This window comes from Phragmites australis, chromosome 12 (assembly GCF_958298935.1).
Source record: "Phragmites australis chromosome 12, lpPhrAust1.1, whole genome shotgun sequence".
Lineage (NCBI taxonomy): Eukaryota > Viridiplantae > Streptophyta > Magnoliopsida > Poales > Poaceae > Phragmites > Phragmites australis.
In genome coordinates, this window is record NC_084932.1 from 9616377 (window position 1) to 9637236 (window position 20860).

A 20860-nucleotide genomic window follows, 5' to 3' on the forward strand; every position below is an offset into this window, starting at 1 on the left:
TCGAATCGAGTCTTTCAATTTTGTTTGTTGTGTTGGTGTCCTAGTAATCCAATTAATCTATCTATGGATCTATTAGACTCGGCTCGACTAGAGGAGGAGCTTGTCACGGAGGACGATGGGATGCTCAGGGTGCGCAGTGGTCGGATTGGTGAGACCATGAAATATCAGCTCGTTTGCTCAACTGCTGGTGGTTGAGGCGGTGGGAAAGGTTGCTCGGACGCCCCTACGCCACCGGCGTCCCACTACCCCAGCACAAGCACGACCGCGGCGGGGAGGCAGATGGGCATCAGGATGGAGGCAGGAGCGCTCAGGAGGAAGCATCAGTTGAAGGATGGCGTGGGAGAGAGGCACACCAGATATAGCGTGCGAGAGGATAGAGATGGCATGGCCGTGAAAATAGCAGGTGAGATAGAGCGTCTGTTGGAGACCGATTTTAAGAGATTTTGGATGAGCAGTTAGATAGAGAGTGGCATAGAAGCTCTGTTGAAGATGCTCTTGGAAGCCACATCCACGATTCATTGCATTTCACAAAACTTTAAGTATCTCATACTCGTATTGATGGTGGCAAGGCACTGTGTATCAGGTACAAAGGGGGAAGAGATCTAGAGTACACGCCTTGTGGCACCAAAGTGGCAAACAATACAATGGGGGGGGGGGGGTATGTGTATTGAATTCAACACTACTATTCATCTTCATATTTCATTACAGATCTTGATTCCTCAGTAATATACAAGTCCGAGCTATACAGCCGATAGTATGCGCTGAAGGTTCCCCCTCAGGATGTGTAACATTGTAACCACTACAAGGGAGGAATACGAGCGTAGACGCGGCAGGGCCGGTTGCTTCTTACCGGCACGATGAATGGGATCCTAGCCGGCAAGATGACTGGGAGAGCTTTTGAACATCGTGTGCCACATGTAAGCCCTGGAGAGGACCATTTCTAGCTCGTGGTGCGCCCAGGTCCTAGTCGGTAGGTGCTGAAGGAACATCACCATCTCTTGAAAATCCAGTTTCTGCAGCTTGTCTGACCACTGGGAGAAAGAGGGTTCAACTTATCAGGAACTTGAAAGCCTAGCATGCATGACAGAAAGAATGCTATTGCTGCAGAAAAACGTGCATATCGTTCAAGGTAACTTAGGTCAAATAATAACTTCACGAGTAGGATATTTTGTTGAAATGTAACTTGAAGAAGTTCAAGTACTGTGCAGGTATTAGCAGACTTTAAAAATCATTTGCACAAACCAGTTACCAGTAAGGGGTGCTTTAACTTACAGTTAACAAAAAGCTAGCCGTTATGTACAAAAGAAAATCGGGTAGATAATCTCCTTCAGCAAGATATGTATCCCACAGGCGAGTGACAAGATGAGAAGGTATCTACAAGGATATGAGACAGATTAGCAAATTTTTAATGTGTAGATGAAATAAAAAATCAAGTGTTGCAAGACAAACCTCCCGTATCAGAAGGCAGTTGAACCAACGGAAGGCAAATTGAAGAAACTCTAGTCCTTGTTCTTCAATGTGCTTTGATACAGGTTCTGCATACACCCCAAAAATATGAGGTCAAAATAAGTGTTTTTTCCAGTATATGGAAAAAAGAACTTTGCTGAATTACGAGAAGATCTGTTCATAAACGATCAATGACTAAGCGCTTACAAACTGATGTTTCTACAACTATATGTATTATTTATGCCCATAGAAGGGTCCTATAAATCCTTAAGGGTCCACTATTCCACCACATTTATTTAGCTGCAAAGGCCCATTACATATGAGAGTTAAGAAGTGATTTTCTTTTTGCCAGAAAGCCCAACCAGAAGTGGCAACACATGAGAATCTGTGGAACATTACCATCTATACGTCGAACTAGTTCCTTCAATCTAAAAACAAGGCGCTGAATTCCTGGTTGTGCAAAGGTGTAATGATCCTGCATTCCGTCAAGAAATTTTGAAAGACACCAATAGCAGTCTGCTTCTATGTTAGAAATGTCCTGCGGCGTAAGGTTGTCCATAGACCAAGTGTCCATGTTGCCTTCTAGGTGCTCTGATAAGAACACGACCAAGAATGGCGTAACAAGGTCATTTATTCCTTGAACATAGCCACTTGCTGGGTGACGAATGGCCCTGAAATTGCCATATAAAAGAATAATGAAGAAGAGCAAATAAACATAACCCTGGTTGTATTAAATACAAATAGCATAGCCAAAGGCCAAAAAGATGTAGTACAGTCATGTTTGCACCAACAGAACTGGTCTGCATGTGGATGAGAATTTAGTCAAAGGATTAAAAGAATCACATTACTGCCAAAACAAAAAATAAACTTGGAATCAAGAACAATAAATTTAATGCTAAAGAAAAAATGCACTCAATACAGGTGATCTACTAGAACAAAGGCCAAAGATATGCAAGTACGATAAAATGGTGAAGTCATGTTGGCGCTGACAGAATTGGTCCACATGTGGGTGAGATAGAGAATCTATGTAAAAGGAATCAAATAATCATGCTAGTGCAATAACAAGGAAAGCATTCAGCATTGAGATTTAAACATTCAGATGTAAAGCAAAAAAAAAAAAATAGCTTAAGGAATTAATACAAGAGTGTGTTCAGTGCAAAATTCCGTCCACTCAATAAATCTTTCCCACAGAACACATAAAGTTGCAATGGATAAAAATGATTTCACAAAAGCTAGTAATTTCCAAACTGACAACAACCATAATTGCATCTGGCAGACTATCAGCGGGAGGAAAATAATGCATCAAAATGGGAAAAGAGGCATGTTTTTCCACTGACAAACCATTAAAGAAAAAACAGCCAGCCAAATTCACACCTTACCATGTATATAAAATGCGCTCTAGAGATTTCTGAATTTGAGGATTCTGGAAAAAGGTAACATCAGGTACAGTTCTTGGGCAATCAACTGCAATCTACAGGCCAACAGGTGATTGTAAGATGATTGATTTCAAGAAAATCAGGTGACGGCGTGAGTCAGAATGATTTAAGCCAAAACATTCACCTGGCGAAGCATTGTAATCTCTTCATCTGAGCGTTCATTATCTAGAATATCATAGTATTGAGAAACGCATTCTACATACTCAAGTCTTTTCCTTGTTAGAACACCTTCTCGTCTATCTTTATTAGGTGGTGCATATCCCTGTAGCAAGCTATATTAAATTAAAAAAAATTGAAACAGCATATTCAAAAGAGGTTATATGATCTTTACGCTAAACAAGTATACTCACCAAAAGAAGCCTCCATATGTTAGGTCGCATATATGGGGGCACACCGCTCCAAGATAATTCACGCAGTTTGTCTACATAATGGAGGATAGACAGCATATGTCAACTGAATTTTAATAATCTAGAAGAATCAAAAGACATTAAAAGTTGGCAATTTATCTAGAACATAATGAGAATGGACTCTGATAGAAATTGATGTGTGCTCTTTTACTTTTATTGATTCAAGCATATTTAAGGTAGATACGCCGGATGTTTACTGCAGCAATGTTGATATATACCACTGATTGTTGCACACTTTTGAAAAAGAAATCATACACCATCCAAATAATATATGGAAGATATTCTTGCTCGTAAAACCAGGGGCATATCTCAACTTCTTAGTTTATGGGTATAAGAAAAATCAGCAGTGCACTTTATACACTGAAATCACTAGTTTTCTTTGTATTTGAAATAACTTGTTATCATCAACAAGAGGACGCTTAATTGATAAACAGAAGTGAAAACAATAACTTCCGCAAAATACAAGGAATAGCCACTCATTAGATTGTCATCGTAGATAATTTTTTCTACTTTTGATGTTTGCCTTCCTGACCAAAACGATCCAAAAGCAGCCAGATAGAAAATTAGAAATGATACCATGCTCAATATAAGATTATTACTGTAATGTTTACTTCCGAAATCAACTTACTTCACGCGAAATTGATGATCAATTCCATATTATATACTACAATGAATAATCTCCATACCTAATATAACAGCTGGCCTAGAGAGTTCCTTTGTGAATTTAGCAATTCTTGCAGAATCTGTAGCTCTAGCCCCAGAAACTAGTCCTTGGGCATCTGGTAATGAATTTGTGCTACTTGTTGATGGAAGATTTGATTTCTTTGCACTTGCGTTGTCAGATAAGTTTCCAGGTGCTTGGCCTTCTCTCTGCACAATTGCAGTTCTATCAGTTACAATATATCTTCTTTACATGTTGAAAGCAATCAAACTAATAGCACATTACCTCCTGCGAGCCTTCATTGTGCTCATCCTCATCATGATCATTCTCCAAGCGTGGAGAATAATCAGGAGGGGAAAGAGGCTCAGACCTCCGGGTTAGCAAAACCTTCCCAGGAAAGCTACGTCCTTTGAGCATTCTAACAAAGAGTTTGGACAAAAACAACCAAAGATCATTTGTAAGATTATAAGCAGATATGCTTTACAATGTCGAGCAACGGTAATATTTGTGTCTAATCATAACATCATAATGAAATCTTGATGGAAACAACATAATTTGGAAGGATACAGTTTATAAGTGCCTTTTCGTCGCTCTTTTTGAATAACAGAATTAAATTTAAATACCTGTGGTATATCGATCAATGAAATAGATCAAGTTCATTTCTTCGGATATGTAACCTAGGAAGTAGGAACTGTGCTGACACTAACAAAGCTATAACCAAAAGCCCCTAAAATACATATGAATTATGTAAGTTTCAAGAAAGATGTAACTTAATTGGCACTAGCAATACTCCATATGCGGAAAAAAGCTACTATCCATTTGAAGCAAGGAATACTCCATATGCAGAGAAAAGATACTGTACAAGGCAGCCATATCTTGTACTAGCATTCCACAGGTATACCCCAAAAAATAACCTCTAATGAAATTGGACTCGGAATAGAAGGGCCGGATAGAAGATACATCCATGAAAAGTAGCACACGATCAAAATTCCCCATTCCAAAACACCGTATCAACAACGTAATTTCACGCCACCAAATGCATCACGACCCGGACAAAGAAGCTAAATTCCCCAGATCCGGCGGATCAGGGACGCGACCACCAGGCAAGATCCCACCTTTAACCACCAATCCTTCGAAAAGCTCCACCTTTCACGCAGTGCCCCGCCAGAAACACCAGGTCGCGTCCCATTTTGCAGGAATCAGATCGGAGATCAGAAGGGAGGAACGGCAAGGGAGGAAAGACCGGCTCACCCTTGCACGTTGCGGAGCGTCTGGTTGAAGCGCCACTCCGTGTTGTTGGGGCTGCCCCCACCGCTGCCGCCGCTCATAGCCGCCTGTCAGCTGGGCTCGCTGGAGTCGGCGGCCGTGGTGTTGGAGAGGCGGACCAACCAACAGGGCGAGAAGGAGCGGCCACCCTACCTACCGGCGGCGAGCACTCTCACCCCCAAAGGCAGCCGACCCACGCTGGAGAAGAACTTCATCGACGGGCGTCGCTGTTGTTTAGGGAAGAAAAGAGGCTCGGGCCTTAGGTGCTATAAATTGGGCCGGCAAAGCATGGGCTGTGAAGTATTGGAATTAGAATTAAAGGCTAAGGCCCAACCAGCCTTGTCGATTGACCGCTCGGCACCTCGCGCTCTCGTCTGGGAGGTCCATGAGAGTGTATCCCGATTATCTGTTTATCTATGGCTAAATATTTGAAAAGAATAGGGTATTTATAGCATTTGGTACCTATGAGTATATTAGTGGATAGAAAATACTACCTGATAGATAGACGGGTACGGATATAGATAAAGCATATACATACCAGCGAAACCCGTGTACCTCATATAAATACCTCACCTCCAAACCCTAATATTCAATATCATATAAATATCCCACCTCTCCTCTTCAACCCCCTCCTCCCGACCCCAATTGCCCAGTCCGCCCCAAACTCCACCCTTGATTGCCCCCCGCCACCCAGCCCTCAGCAAACCATGCTGCGTCGCCGCGCATGAGACACCCCGCCGCGCACACGACACCTTGTGTGGCCCATCGCACCACCCTGCAATGACCCACTGTGTCGCCCTGCCCCATCACCTCGCCTCACGGTCGTCGAGCTACATCGCCCTGTCCCGGCCAACTCTGTTGCCCCGTCATGGCCAACCCCGCCACCCCCCGCCATGTCGCCTTGCGTCGCCTCGCCTTGGCCTGCCCCATTGCCCCGCGTCATCGCCCCGTGGGTAAACAGGTATACCCGTGGGTAACGGGTACTTGCGGGTGACGAGTTTGGGGTCGGTCCTTCATCCGCGGGTGTTCGCAGGTACACCCACGAGTGGGTAAAAAACCGGTAGGTACAAGTATGGATGAGCACTACCCGTATCCGTCGTACACGATTGCCATCCCTAATCCCTACCACTAGCGGAATTTTTTATTTTTATATTTTCTAACATCTCTACTACTTAAAAAATATGTAGTGTTTCCCGCACCAAGCAGGACGTCTTGTCTTCCTCGTCCCTTGCTTCTCTCTCATGCACTCGATCGGTGGGGTCTACACGCCTAGCCGCCCCCTCTCAGATCCGACTTAGCCGCCCCCCTCCCTGCGTCTTCCCTCCGCTGCCAGGCAGCCTTGTCTCCCCTCTATCGTGAGTTCTAAAGCAGAAAGGCCTCATTGAAGACCTTCGAGCGCCACCTGCCCCATCCTTGTCGCCGCCTTTGTGCGCCGCCCTAACCCTGCCTCTTCACCACCGGAAGCCAGCCCCTGCCCAACCAGCCCTCGTCGTTGCCTCCATAGCTCCGATCCTTCACTCCATCCTTGCAACCCACGAGGAATCTTCTGGAGCCTAAGGTTTGTGCATCCATGGCGGACATCGAGGTGGCAACGGCTCCACCCCAGGTGCCATCAGCAAGGAGGAGGGTCGCTGCAGCTGCTTTATGTGGGCTCCTCGCACTGGCCTCGCAGGACGTCGTCTACAACCTACTCCATGATTTGGGCTTAGCCATGTCGAGCCCGGCTCCTAGGTCGTCACTCACCTTGAAGCATCGCTCCGCTCGCACCGTGGTGCTCTTTCTTATTCGATCGTGCCAGCACCGTCAAACTCGGCTCTAGAATCTAGGCATCGACCGAAGCATGGCAGCCACCCATAAGAGGAACTCTTTGCTTTTGCCCGTGGTGGTCGTCGTCCTCTCTCCCCCACGCACCCTCGATTCCAGTACTGGCGTAGCGTGGAGTGGAGATCCATCCGGAATTGGGGATTGTGATTGATTTCTTTTGTTGGTGAGGAACCATAACCTGCTTGATTGAGTGGATTTTGTTCCCGGGAACTGCTGCGAGCAATCGATTCCAAATCCGTCTTTCCCTCCATCAGTTAGTAGTGGAATTCCTTGCTGCATGGTTGAGTGCTAATCTAATTTACCATGGTTTTGGTTCGGTTTGGCTATGCTGTTTCTTCATCGTGTGCTAGGTCGATCTCAGTTGAGTCCGTGGGTTCTAAGGCGCGAGTGCAGTTAATTTTCCAAAAAAGTTTGGTGGTTCAACTGAATAGCCAGTCGCTTCTTTCACTGTGTTATGAAGAATTTTTTGATAACTTAATTGGTATTATTGATTGTAGCTTAATTAATGTTCTTGACTGAATAGTCAGCCGTTCTCCCAGCATTATAGAATTTGCATTAAAAGTACAGTGAAAGTACAAAAACTGCAAGAAAGGATGGTACAAAGTTGGAGAAGGAAAACAATGAAAGAAATAGGGGAAAAGGGCTTGGGATTGGGAGTAGATAGGTAGAATATCAGAGCTCGGGAAAACATTAGGCTATCAATTAGGTGATGCTATTCTGAAGCCAATCAATTCTTTTTGGATTATTTAATTCTTTTTTGGTATCTCTAGAGCTCTGAATATGGATAGCTCTATTTTCGCTTTAATCTTCCACTCCAATTTGATGATGCAGGTTACAATAGTATCTTGAAGACTTACAATTGGATGGAGCAAAATGGTTCCATGATTGACTCGCCAAGGAGGCAGCATAACCTTCTGCACGACAAGGTTCAGCCGGTGAAAAGGAAAGACAAAAACCGCTATGAAATTGCCCCCTTTCCTGATCCATTGTCCTTCGTGAAAGGCTTCTTTGTTGTGATATGCTCCTGCCAGCTTCTAGTACAACACAATGAAGGGATAATATTTGTGGGTGTTGTCAGCCCCTCTGGTGTTGGTAATACGGTGTTTACTAAGAAGGTGCTCAATTTCATCACTGGTGGTGTTCATTTTGACCTGGTGAAGAGGGTTTTACGGGACATACAGCGAGCTGGCCAGGAGCCTGAAGAAATAATTCATCGTATCTCAGAAATGGCACCTTCACCTTTCCAACTTGACTATACATATGCATTAGCAATCTTATGGTTCATGCTAACATGTAAATTACCTCTTACAGCCATCAATGTGATTTAATGAATGATTGTATTTTTAGGTTTATCCAATGTACAAGGCTTTCATTGAGCCAGATTTGGAGACTGCACATATAAAAATTAGGAACAAGTTCAACCCATTCACATGGGAAGATGACTTTGCAGTGGTGGAACCAGGTCATGCGCCACCGGTGCGTCGTTCCTGGAACACGAAGGAGGAGGAGGCGTCTGTGCCGATCTCATTTTCTTCTCCAGCGGCCTCAACACCAGGCCAAATCAACGTCGTCTTTGCTAGATCTACAGCTGCGTGACAGGCACAGTGGTCAGCAACGGCGTGACGTTCTACTTCCTAGTGTTCACGATCTTGGCTATGGTGGTCAGCGCGGCATCCAAGCTTGCCGGTGTGCACCATGTCCACGTGTGGCACCACTATACCGATGCCACCAATGCCACGTCCTCCCTTATCGCCTGGGCTATCACCACGCTCGCCTTTGGGCTACTGTGCAAGGAGATCCACATCGGAGGGCACCATGGGTGGCAGCAAGGACAAGAACACCCAGTCAACTATATTATCTACTGCAAATTTTGTGCTCCCGTTGTAACGCACATGCATTGAACTAGTAAATAATTAAATAAATATACTCTAGATAAAATAATTTGTAGAATTAGACGCCTAGGGTGGTAAGGTGCCTACCGCCCTTACCGCCTTCTGATGAGGCAGTTAAGCTCGGATGAAGAGTACCCACCCTTTTTTTTCTAATTTTTCTCCTTTCCTCTTTCTCTATTTGGGCAGTGGGGTTGTTGTACTCTAAAATTCATAAACCTTTTTCTGTAGGGCCTATAATTCATGATAAGTCCATTTTAAAAGGATTCACCTCAATACCCCGTGTAGGTTTCAAAATAAAGAAACTCCAAAGAGGGCTACTTTTAGAACTTCTAGTAATTTTTAAGGCTTCAAAACAATTCCCAAAATTCTGGGAAAATTCACTAATATTACTCTCATGTGTCTTAATAATATCTAATTTTTTTCAACCCTAAGTTACTTGGTGAAAAAGTGATACCCTTTGGAATGCCCCATGTATATGCATTTTTATCATTTCATGTGATATTCTCTTTTTAATTTAATTTGATTTCAAACAAATTCAAACATGAAAAATTCATCCGAATTCTTATGCAATACATATACAAAGTACATAAGTCTACTCGGGTAACCCTGCAATTATTTATCGTGGCCTCGACCACTATCGTGGAGCGGCTTGGTCGTACAGAGTTATCAGGGCAATCTTCTTGGTTGAAGGATATTTTGGCGTTTGACCACTTCACGGCCTAATGAATGTGCATAAAATTATATAAGAGTTTGGATGATTTTGTGTAGGTACTTGTCCGGTTGCCTACATTTCTTTTTTTATTTGATGTCACACCTCAAATTGTGCACATTCATATTTATATGTATTCCATAAAAGTCTGGATGAATTTGTGCATGTTTGAATTTTTTAAAAAAAGAGAATATCACATGAAATGATAAAAATGCATATAAATAGAGCAATGCAAAGGAACTCACTTTTTCACCAAGTAACATAGGGTTGGAAATAATTTTAGATATTATTAAGACACACGAGAGAAATATTAGTGAATTTTTCCAGATTTTTGGGAAATTTTTTGAGGCCTTAAGAATTGCTAGAAGTTCTAAAAGTAGCCATCATTGGAGTTTTTTTAAAATTTTAAACCTACATGGGGTATTGAGATTAATTCTTTTAAAATGGATTCACCATGAATTATGGGCCTTATAAAAAAATTTCATAAATTTTGGAGCATGACAACCCTACTGTCCAAATAGAGAAAGAGGAAAGGACAAAATTGGCAAAAAGGGCATGTCCAACCATGGTGGCACCTTACCGCCTATGGTAGGCACCTTACCGCCTAGTCACATAATTCTACAAATCTTTTCATTCGGAGTATATTTATTTTATTATTTATGTTAGAAAATATAAAAAAAACTCACCGCTAGCGTGTGGCCGTCGGCCGCCGTAGTGCCATGCCGGTGGGAGATGGCCACACATCGGTTTCCGACTCCTGGCACGGACACGATCTGTTGCGACGAGCACGTACGCAAAGCAAGGTCAAAGATCGATAGATCTAAGTTCCGTTTGCAAGTGGTTTTAAAAAAAATGAGCGAATGCAAAAGGTTCATTGGATAAATGGAATGGTAAATTGTTACAATTAATTTATATTACCCTTCACAAGAGAGGTAGCATCTTGAAATTGATTATTCTTCAATGCCGTCCATTTATCATCGTATACTCTAAATTGTACTATTCTAGTAAACATGGATGTTTATTTTTTCTATTGGTTAAGCTCACCTGCCGTACCGTAATTTTGGAGCTAGGGGCCTGTTTGGTTTGACGCCGCAAGTTGCCACAACTAAGGTTAGACGCATGCCGAAGTTCTGGCATGACTAACTTTGTGGCAAAACATTGTTGTTTGGTTGGCTGCCAAGCCTAACCTTAGTTATAGCAAATTGAATACGGCTACCGTTTGGATTGCAACCGTAAGATCTGCTACAAGTTTGGTAAATATGTGTGGCAATTGTTTAGTTTGCAGCCAAACTTTAATATAAACACCTCAATCTATGAAGAGGTGAGGTTACCACTCCAAACACATAACATGCAACCACAAACAATATAGCTGATATTGCAAGTACAGGAGAATAACTAATCACATTACATTACAAGTGCTATGCTTAGCATCATATAGATTCACTATAAGCACAAATGCATAATTTTACACAGACGATATACAGTTTAGATAAAGCATCATTGAAAGTGAGAAGATTAGACCATAGGATCACCATAGATATGATGACAAGATCTCAATAACCCAATGTCCCTAAGCTTGCATTTGAAAAGCCAAAATAGAAGTTAGTATCAATACTGGAAAACAAGAAAAATAAAAAGCATTGGAGTAGATGCTTACTTGAAGGAGCTTGTAACCAGGTTCTCATCCACAATAGTAATATGATTGGTTTCATCCCAATCAATATAATATTGTTGGTTATGCGACCAACACATTGACGATCAACTTGTGCAATAGTTACACACATACCAAACTCTTTATTTAAGGCATCAGCACAATTCATATGGTGTGGCTTTTTTCGCATAAAGCTTGAATGTTGGTTTTTCTTATACTCAAAATACTAATTCAGCATGAACTTGGTGTGTTCCTCATCCTAAGTGATGGTTCTCTCACGGACAGACCCATCAACATCCACATTTCCCTTTCTCTTCACCATTTCTTTCCTAATTAAGAAGTCCATATCAACAGCACAATAAATATTTGAATACAATGATGTATTCAGCATAAACAAATAGCAAAAGCATGGTCTCGAATAGAAATTGCAGTACATGGAATATCTAAATAATGGTCTCAAATAGAAATTTCAGTACATGGAATACAATCATGTGTAGAACCACTACATGACACCTTCAATGGTTATATTCTCGGTCGCTTGATTAGCTTCTAAACTGGAATTGCCTACTTTATCTCCTCACATGCTACGCGCTAGCTGATATCTTTTAAGTATCCAAGCCTGACTCTCAGTACGTATGTCACGATAGGACTGATTACTCCTTGGAAGAGCTTTGTACCATGAATCATCATCATAGACACACTCATCATCACCATCCTTTAGTATCCAATTGTGAAGTGCAAAACATGCAACCATAATCTTTACTTGAATTTTCAAAGGGAAATTTGGTTGACTTTTAAGGATTTTAAACCGATTCTTCAAGGTACTAAAAACTCGCTCAACTATTGTCCTAAGTGAGGAGTGGCGGTGGTTAAATAATTCCTTATAATCTTCTAGTTCTCTAGTGCCTTTGCATTCTTTAAGACGATAACGAACACCACGCTATGGAAGAAGTATACCAGGTCTTGCTGCATATCTAGCATCAGCTAGAAAGAATTTTCCTACAACATGAACATGTTCCCTATGTTGCTGATGAACTAATATGTTGTTTAATTAGTCTATAATGTGAACTACTACCTTCTGGTATTTTTAGACTAGTGGGGGCGACTTCGAGCATCTTGAAGGACATGAGAATCATGTGTTGATCTCACCCATCCAGCAAGAACATAGATAAATCGCAAGTCAAAATGAACAGCTGCAAGGACATTCTAAGTTCGAATGGACTTTCTACCCATAAACATGTCCTGCATGTGTGCAGGGACAAATGCTGGTATATGAGTACCATCCAAGGCTCCTATGCAACCCTAAGACAAGATAAATGATGTTTCATTAGACTAACACACCACTCACCTAAATTTGAGAAAGCTAGCTGAAAGAGTTTCATGATTATTGTACCTCAAAGTAAGGGTAGAACCTGCCTAGATTACTTATGATCTTTAGATGTGTGTCAGTGGTTTTGATGTATATGAGTTCTCTAGCAAGCAACCCAAGTACATATAGAACGACATTGAAGTACCTACTAACTATCTCACCCGGTCGAATGAACTCAAAACCAACAGCTCTATTAGACCATTTTTGACCCACTATATGCATGAACATAGCAACTTGTTCTTCCACCATGACATTCAATGTGTCCACCAAAAGACCACAAGATCTGAGGTTTCCACATAGCCTATGGAAAACTTATTTTCACATGCACAACTCAGAAATACAATGGGCTTCAGTTTCATTATATAAATGTTGTAGCCATATTTCTCGTGAAATGTTCTACCCAACATGGAGCCATATGTAACACCTTCGCGCTCCCTCTTTCGTATTTCAGTCAAATACGAGTAACTGGCTATGCACAAGGCAAGAGCAGCGAGTAACCTTTTCCTCCACATGTAGTAGCATCACCAGTAACTAAAGTAATAATATAAGCATAGCTGCTTTCTTCACTCCATCTAGAAATAGAAAATGCTATGCCAAAAAATGAATCGACATTGTTCCGTATAGCAATTAAACAAAAAAAAAAGAAATGACAAGCATTCCATGAGCTTCTCTAAGCAACAGACACTTGCATTTTGTCCCCTAGCTATACACTTTTATGCATAAAAAACTGATGCATCTATGAACAATTAAGAGAAATTAGAAAAAGGGGTACAATTTATTTATCTTAGAGCCACAATAATTTGGCAACTAAAATATATATGACAAAGAGACAGCACTGACAACAGCAAATATAGGAATATACAGGCTGCATAGACCGTGATTCAACATTAGACACCTCAAACATTCGACAACAAGTAATGAAACAAAAAATTGATAGTTTTTACCTCATATCTACTAGACCAAGAGAGACAGAATGGAGTCACCCATTGTAGCAGCTAATTTTCATGTGGAATTGCCATGGGGATTAGAAAGGGAGGTTAAGGAAACCAATTAGAAGCAGAAATTGTTTGTTTCACTTACACCCAGTGTTTAGATCCGCACATACCTTGGAAGAGATGCCTAGCCTCAGCACGAGCTACGTACAGATGAGATCACGGAGGTGAACACCGGTAGCTACGTGAGCACTTTGATTCAGGACTGGCAGTACTAAAAAGCAGAGAAGATGTCATGTAGTCATGGCTATAAGGATCAGAAGGGCCGAACATAGAAGCCATGAGAGATGAGAAAGATAGATCAGCACGTACCTTGAGTTGGTGCAGATCGAATTGCATGAGTGAAGTGGGAAATCATCGCAGCTCACATGATGGGCTCAGCACTATCCAAACATGGTGATGAGAAAGGAGGCAGATCTGTGGATGGATTTGCAGCAATTGACTGATTGAGACAAAATATTGGTTATAATGGAGAAGAAGAGATTTTGGGAGAAGCTGCGGAGGGAGAGAATGAGATGTGGAGAAGAGTAAGTGGAAGGAGAACTGTTTGTACAGATAAGGCATGAGAGAGAGAGAGAGAGAGAGTATCCGCGAAGCTTTCTGCTTCGCGCCAGCTTTTCGTGCCACTAGGACGGTGACCACAACATGTGCTTCTTTCGGTGCATGCGTTGCGCTAAAATACTAGCGAGCAAATTGATTGCCAGACTTTTGGTGAGATTTGCTATGGCGAAAAATGTACTAGCTGCTTAATTTTGTTTGGCACACCACAGTCTGGTAGAGAAACAAACAACAGTCTAATGTGGTGTGGCACACCTAACTTGCAGCTTGGCAAGTTACGGCCATCAACCAAACAAGTCCTAAATCTGTCACGGTGGTGAGGAAGGAGGGAGTAACAGCAGGGCAGCGAACGCCATTGGTTTCAACAGCAAGCAGCAAAAAGGAGGACTCGAATGAAGTGCCACGAGAGCTAGACAAGCCCAACTCGGCCCAAATTTCATAACAGGCTTAGTCTGGATTACGGCTCAATCGGACAGTGAGGAAAGCGAGTTTTTTTTATTTTTATATTTTTTTGATTAAAAATTTAAATAAATAGATTCTATACAGGAGAATTTGCAAAACTAGGCGCCTACAGCCCTCTCAGGGGGATGCAGCCCTCTGAGAAGGCGATTAGAGGACCTAACCGCCCCCTGAGAGGGCGGTAGGCCTAACCGCCCCCTTAGAGGGCAGGTACAGCCTGCCCGCCCGAGCCGGTCCCTTACCGCCCCCTGAGGGGGCGGGTAGAGGTCCTTACCGCCCTCTCAGGGGGCGGTAATAGGCCTCCCTGCCCGCCGCGCCGCGCTACCCGCTCGGCTGCCCTCTCCTATAAAAAGGACGAAAAATAGGCCAAAAATTCATTAAAATCCGAAAAAAGAAAAAGTTGAGAAGAGGGAGGAGAAGAGAGGAGAGGAGAGGGGAGGAAGAGAGGTCGGCGAAGCCCTGCTGCATTTGGACCGCGGATTTGAAGAATAATTTCGGGTAAGTCTTTTTTTCTTTCTATTGTTGTTAATTAGTGCAGTAGTAGTATATGACATAGGTTTTAGACATTTATGACCTAGGGTTTAGAAAATTGTCAAATTTATTTAGAAAATGGTACGATAGCAGTGCAATGTAGAATATTATTTTTAGTATATTATTTTTACTATATTGGGGTTGTACCTGTGGACGTAGGAGGTAGCAGTATATGATAATTTGCGAACCTAGGATAGCATTTAGAAATTATTTTATCCGATAATTAGAAATATAGTTTGTTGTCTTAACATTGGTTATGTTTGCGGGTGTTTTCAGGGATGGCAGATAAATTAATTTTTCAGATATATTATGGTGAGGGTGAAATTAGGTACGGTCTTAACAGTGTAGATCTGTCTGAATTTCGCCATGTCATGAAGGGGCTTAGTAAAGCTAATAAGAGGATCATTGTGGGTGTGTGCAAATGGCTCATGCGGCTTTTCCAACTGGATCCGCAGCAACATGAGCTGAAGTTGAAAGCTGTCCTCAGCCGTGCTAGTCATGGATACTTTGGTGAGCTTGTTCCCATCGAAGCCACATCAACTTGGAGGTAGTATATAGATATATGTTGTGAACGTGGCTTGCCGCTTGTTTTGTTAGCTGAGGCGTACCTGAAAGATCAAAATGAGGTGAACTCTGCGGAAGCAGTAGCAGGACCAAGTGATGCAGTGGAAGATGAATCAGAGGCGGCTAATGTCGGGTCCAGGGAGGAAGTTGGTGATGTTCCAGAGCTGCAATCGATGGGTGTAGCTGATGAAGGAGAGCACATCCCTAGCATCATTGAAGATATGGATTTGGAGGATGAAGAGTTGGAGGAAGGCCTTACAGATGGGGATTCGTCTGACGAGGAGGGTAATGCTCCAGTTCCTGCAGAGTGGCAGGATCATGAATTTTTGAAGTTGGTGGTTAGCGAGGCTGACCGGACACCATGGCAGTACCATGAGAACGAGGTGTCACAGGGTGCTATGTACCCTATAAAAGATGCAGTTATTGATGCAGTGAAATTCTGATTGTTGTCTCTTCATAGGCAATTCAAGGTTGTTAAATCCAGTAAAAGAGAGTACGATGTGAAGTGCTTGGTGCCTCAGTGCCCTTGGCGGGTGCACGCATTCAGAGGGAAATGGTTAGACTACTGGCAATGCTCAATAGTTAAGGAACATAATTGTCACATTGAGGAAATAGAGTTCGCCCACCGGAACCTGTCTTCTGCTTTCATTGCAAATGTTATGTACGGAGAGATTGTGGACAACCTAAGGTATGAGCCACGATCAATAATTCGCGCTATTGAGCAAAGGTTCCAGTACACAATAAACTATGCGAAGGCATGGAGGGCGAAACAAAAGGCTATTGAGATGAGTTTCGGAACATATGAAGATTCATATCACAATCTACCTCGTCAATTAGCCATAATTTGTGGAAGAAATCCAGGCAGCTACTATGATATCAAGCATTACCCCTCTACTGATGTGGAGTACAGCGAAAAAAGAGTGTTGCAGTGTGCTTTCTTTGCATTCGCTGCAACTATCAAAGCATTTCGATATTGCCAACCCCATCATATGCCTAGATGGAACATTCCTGACTGGGAAGTACAAAGGGCAGATTTTGTTTGCAATTGGGGTCGACGGTAACAACCAAGTCCTGCCACTAGGGTTTGCTTTCGTGGAGAGTGAGAACGGGGACAGCTGGTATTGGTTCCTAGAGCGGGTTAAACATGCAATTGTTCTTGACCGACCAGATGTGTGTCTCATTCATGATAGACATGCAGGATTGTTGCAGGATTTGCTGGATATGCAACATGGTAGCGTGCGATGGGGTGTAGCAGCATAGTGACCCGATCTCAAAAGCAGGTGATGCATGCGCCATATGGGTGCGAACTTCTACAGACAGTTTAAAAACAAAGAGTTAATGAAGCTTTTTAAGAAGTTGTGCAGTCAAAACCAGCAACGTAAGTTCAATGCACTATGGGCAAGACTTGATGAACTGACTCTAAAACAAACTGCGGAGGCTGCACCTAATGGTGATGGACCAATACCTCTCGGACCTCTTCCAACCGATACTCCGCAGATTGTAAGGAGATCAGGCTCATCTATTAGGAGATTCTCACAGTGGATACGTAATGAGCCAAATGAAAAATGGGCTCTGTTGTACGGCAGTGGTGGTGCAAGGTACGGAGTAATGACTACAAATCTTGCAGAGGTTTATAACTGGGTCATGCGAGGAATGAGGTCCCTACCACTAGTTGGAATTGTAGAAGGCATTTTGCATGGGACCTGTAAGTACTTTATTGATCGGTATGCAGTTGCTAAGGTTGTAATGGAGGACAATCGTATGCTTTACGGATGGATGCTATGTGAGTATATGGAGAAGGCTAATAAGAAGGCCCACATGCATCGTGCAAATCAAGAGGGCACTACGGAGCACAGGTTCAATGTCCTGTGTTGGGATAAGGGTCAGATGGGGGTAGACGTGAGCGGCATGTTCAAGAGTGTGTGTTAAGGAGTGGGACATGCATCTGTAGTTGTCAGAAGCCACAATTACTCCACAAACCTTGTACACACGTCATAGCTGCGTGTGCGGAACACCATATGCTTCCCAAGCAATATGTGTCAAAGTATTTTATTAAAGATCAAATACTCAACACCTGGAACCAGGAGCTGTATGGTTACGACATTGTTGACACTTTTACAAGTAATCCAGGGCCTGCAAGAATATATGTGCCTGATTTGGAAAAGATGAAGAATGCACCGGGCCGAAGACAAACTCGTCGGATTCGCAACGATATGGATGAATCTGAGGCTGGCCCTAGGATGAAGCGATGTAGTCAGGGCAATAAAATAGGTCACACGTACAAGTATTGTCCCAAAAATGCACCAGGTGATGCACCTATTGTCTAGGTGAGTTTTATGTGTGTTGTGCTCGTTTTCTACCATTTTAATATTCGTTAATGTTGCATATAGTGATATAGTTAATTTGCATTCAAAGTATATTGTTACTGTATTTATTTAACAATGTATTAATGTACATGTCTTTCAAATGCAGATATGGCTGACCCTGCGACCCCCGAGCTTTTAGACCCTGCCGTGGACAAGAAGCATCGCAGCTTCTTATCTGCCGAGCACCAGACGGAGCTAGGAGTGTTTCGACCACGGGGCCCTGGAGAGCTGCTGACGATAGACGAGCGATGGAAGCACAGGTACTTCGAAAATTTGATACAAAATTGCCATATCACTGATGTTGTTCCATATTATTGATATACTGCAACACTTATAGGTTGGCAGCGGCTGGACTCCTACCGCTTTGCCGGTTGGTCGAGGCCCGATCGACGGAGAACCCTGAGGTTGCGGCCCGTCATTTCTACATTGTTCGGTCGTTGATAGCAGCACTGGTCGACCGATGGAGGCCGGAGACACATACGTTCCATCTCCCGTGCGGCGAGATGACCCCGACCTTGCAGGACGTAGCCTACCTCTTAGGCTTTCCTTGCGCGGGAGCTGCGGTTGGGGTCATCGATATGTAGGCTGACTGGATCAATGACATGCATAAGCGCTTTGGCCCGGTGGAGCAAAAGGCGGACGCACCCTCCTACGTTCCTGAGTTCTTGTCCGATGCACGAGGGCCAACGAAGAAGTGGATCCTACAGTTCCAGGTACGGTACCATACAAACTATCAAATACTAATATAGTATGTAGTAATGCTCATTTTTGACACCAGTCATATTTGCAGCCGGCGTACATACACCCACATGCCAACGCATACGCGGTCTCCAGGCATTTGGAGGCCTTCCTGCTTTGGTTGTTTGGGTGGGTAATGTTCACTAGTGGTCAAGGCCACCTGGTTGCCAGGATGCTTGTGCCGTACGCCCGGTCGATAGCGGACGCTGATGCGGAGGACGTACCGTAGTTCAGTTGGGCATCCGCTGTTCTTGCTGCGATGTATCGGGCGCTCTGCGACGCATGCACGAAGAAAGAGCCACTAGCCACTTTCACCGGGTGTCCACTTCTTCTGCAGTTGTGGTTATACGAGCATTTCTCCATAGGCAGGTCGGTCGTGGATCGCTCCCCGTACCCAGAGGAATGGTACGGCGAGCCGGACGAGGACGCGCCTACTATGGCCTCGATGTGGTGCCGTCGTCCGGTACGTATTTTACATTAACAATTTCCTTCGTGTTCTTTTTCCCTCTAAAGATTTGTATTGATGTTTGTCACGCAGGCACACTGGACGCACGAGCAGCCTCGCAGCGCGTACGAGCATTTTCGTACCCAATTCGACAGGCTACGTCTGGACGATGTGGTATGGGAGCCATACAGCATCTTGGCCGTGCAGGGGCGTGCAGGATTGGGTTTGTCACCGTTGTGTACCTGCGACGAGGAGTACTGGCTCACAAAGGCGCCCCTTGTCTTCGACATCTACATCGAAGAGTACTAACCGCACCGCATCATGCGGCAGGTTGGCCGTCACCAGGCATTCCCTCTCGTCCACATCCGTACCGTCCCCGTGCAAGTCCACAGGTACATATGAAAAATTACAGTTTTCGCAACCTTCGTTTCACTGTGACTTACATTTACCGTGGTTCAAATGCAGGTACACGCGGAAAGGCCAGCCAGCTGGCAACCTCTGGGCAGAGCGCTTGGCCCCTTACGTGGCAACATGGGCCCAAGCGCTACAGGATGTCATGGAGGAGGCTCGTCCCCACACCGAGCGGAACTTCAACGAGTACCTACGGTGGTACGTTCCACGTACGAGCGCACGTGTCACCTACACCCCAGAGGGTGTCCAGCCCCACATCGCGTCGACAACGGAGGCATACTCGGTGCATTGGAACGAGGACCCCGCATTTGCAGTAAGTTATTTTTTGAAGTCAGTAGTCCATATTGAACGAACATAACCGTATACTGTAATTGTTTACTTCTGTTCGTATCCGCAGGCAGATATCGTTTATGATGTACATAGGGATGTAGCTGGTGCCATGGACCGCCTCCGGCAAGGGCACCACCTAAGTGCGTCGGATGTTGCGAGCTTCATTAAGCGGGTTTTTGACAAGACAACGCGCGCCTTGAAGCTTACCTCATGCCGATCTACCACAGATGTAGCAGGGGCGCCTCCCAGGTCCAGTGGTGTCCACGCCGAGTCGTCTCGGCCATCAGACGTGCACCATCGTTCATCCGTGTCGGCACCCACCTCTCTGTGATTTTATTCAGTGGCTCGACAATGAGCAAAATGTCTCACAGAAGCTGTGGGTCGACATGAACATGAGGTGGAGAAGGGAAGCGTACGCACGTCGGGAGTACGAGCAACAGCAAGAGGAACTTCGCCTCAAGCGGGAGGAAGAAGAGCGCATGAGGAAGGCGGCGCACGACCGTACCGTGGCTCAGGCTCGAGAGGCTGAGAGGGAAAGGAAGCGGGAGAGAGCCCGCCGTGCTAAGGCGGCAGGTCCCGATGCCCTCCGAAAGGGAAAGTATCCTAGATGCACGCAGTAGAGAGTACCTAATGTAACCTGACATACTTTTCCTCCCTAAGACATATTATGATTAGGATCGGTGCACTAATAAGTAGGTCTTAGTGCGAACCGTACATATCACCTTTGTTTTCTCATCGTGTCATCGCGGTTACAGTGTATTCTAATGTTTTCATCCTATGTTTAATACTATGTTTGTCCTCGTTG

At 43.9% G+C, this 20860-nt stretch overlaps 1 protein-coding gene across 1 annotated transcript; it reads right to left on the minus strand.

Moving 5' to 3' along the window:
* Positions 1-523: 523 nt before the first annotated feature.
* LOC133887170 (GTPase-activating protein gyp1-like) lies at positions 524-5461 on the minus strand. The gene is made up of 10 exons (XM_062327113.1): positions 5202-5461; positions 4236-4368; positions 3976-4159; positions 3233-3303; positions 3007-3144; positions 2826-2917; positions 1846-2117; positions 1450-1535; positions 1273-1374; positions 524-1031 (listed from the first exon to the last, which is right to left on the minus strand). The coding sequence occupies exons 1-10, from the start codon at positions 5276-5278 to the stop codon at positions 870-872; spliced, it is 1317 nt and encodes a 438-aa protein (XP_062183097.1). The 5' UTR covers positions 5279-5461; the 3' UTR covers positions 524-869.
* Between the last annotated feature and the right edge of the window lie 15399 nt (positions 5462-20860).

Excerpts from the sequence above, each read along its gene's own strand:
- LOC133887170 (XM_062327113.1), bottom strand. The coding sequence starts at position 5,278 with ATGAGCGGCGGCAGCGGTGGGGGCAGCCCCAACAACACGGAGTGGCGC. Across the intron at positions 1,375-1,449 it reads ACTGCCTTCTGATACGGGAG|ATACCTTCTCATCTTGTCAC; the intron begins GTTTGTCTTGCA and ends ATATCCTTGTAG. Across the intron at positions 1,032-1,272 it reads CGGCTAGCTTTTTGTTAACT|TGGTCAGACAAGCTGCAGAA; the intron begins GTAAGTTAAAGC and ends TCTTTCTCCCAG.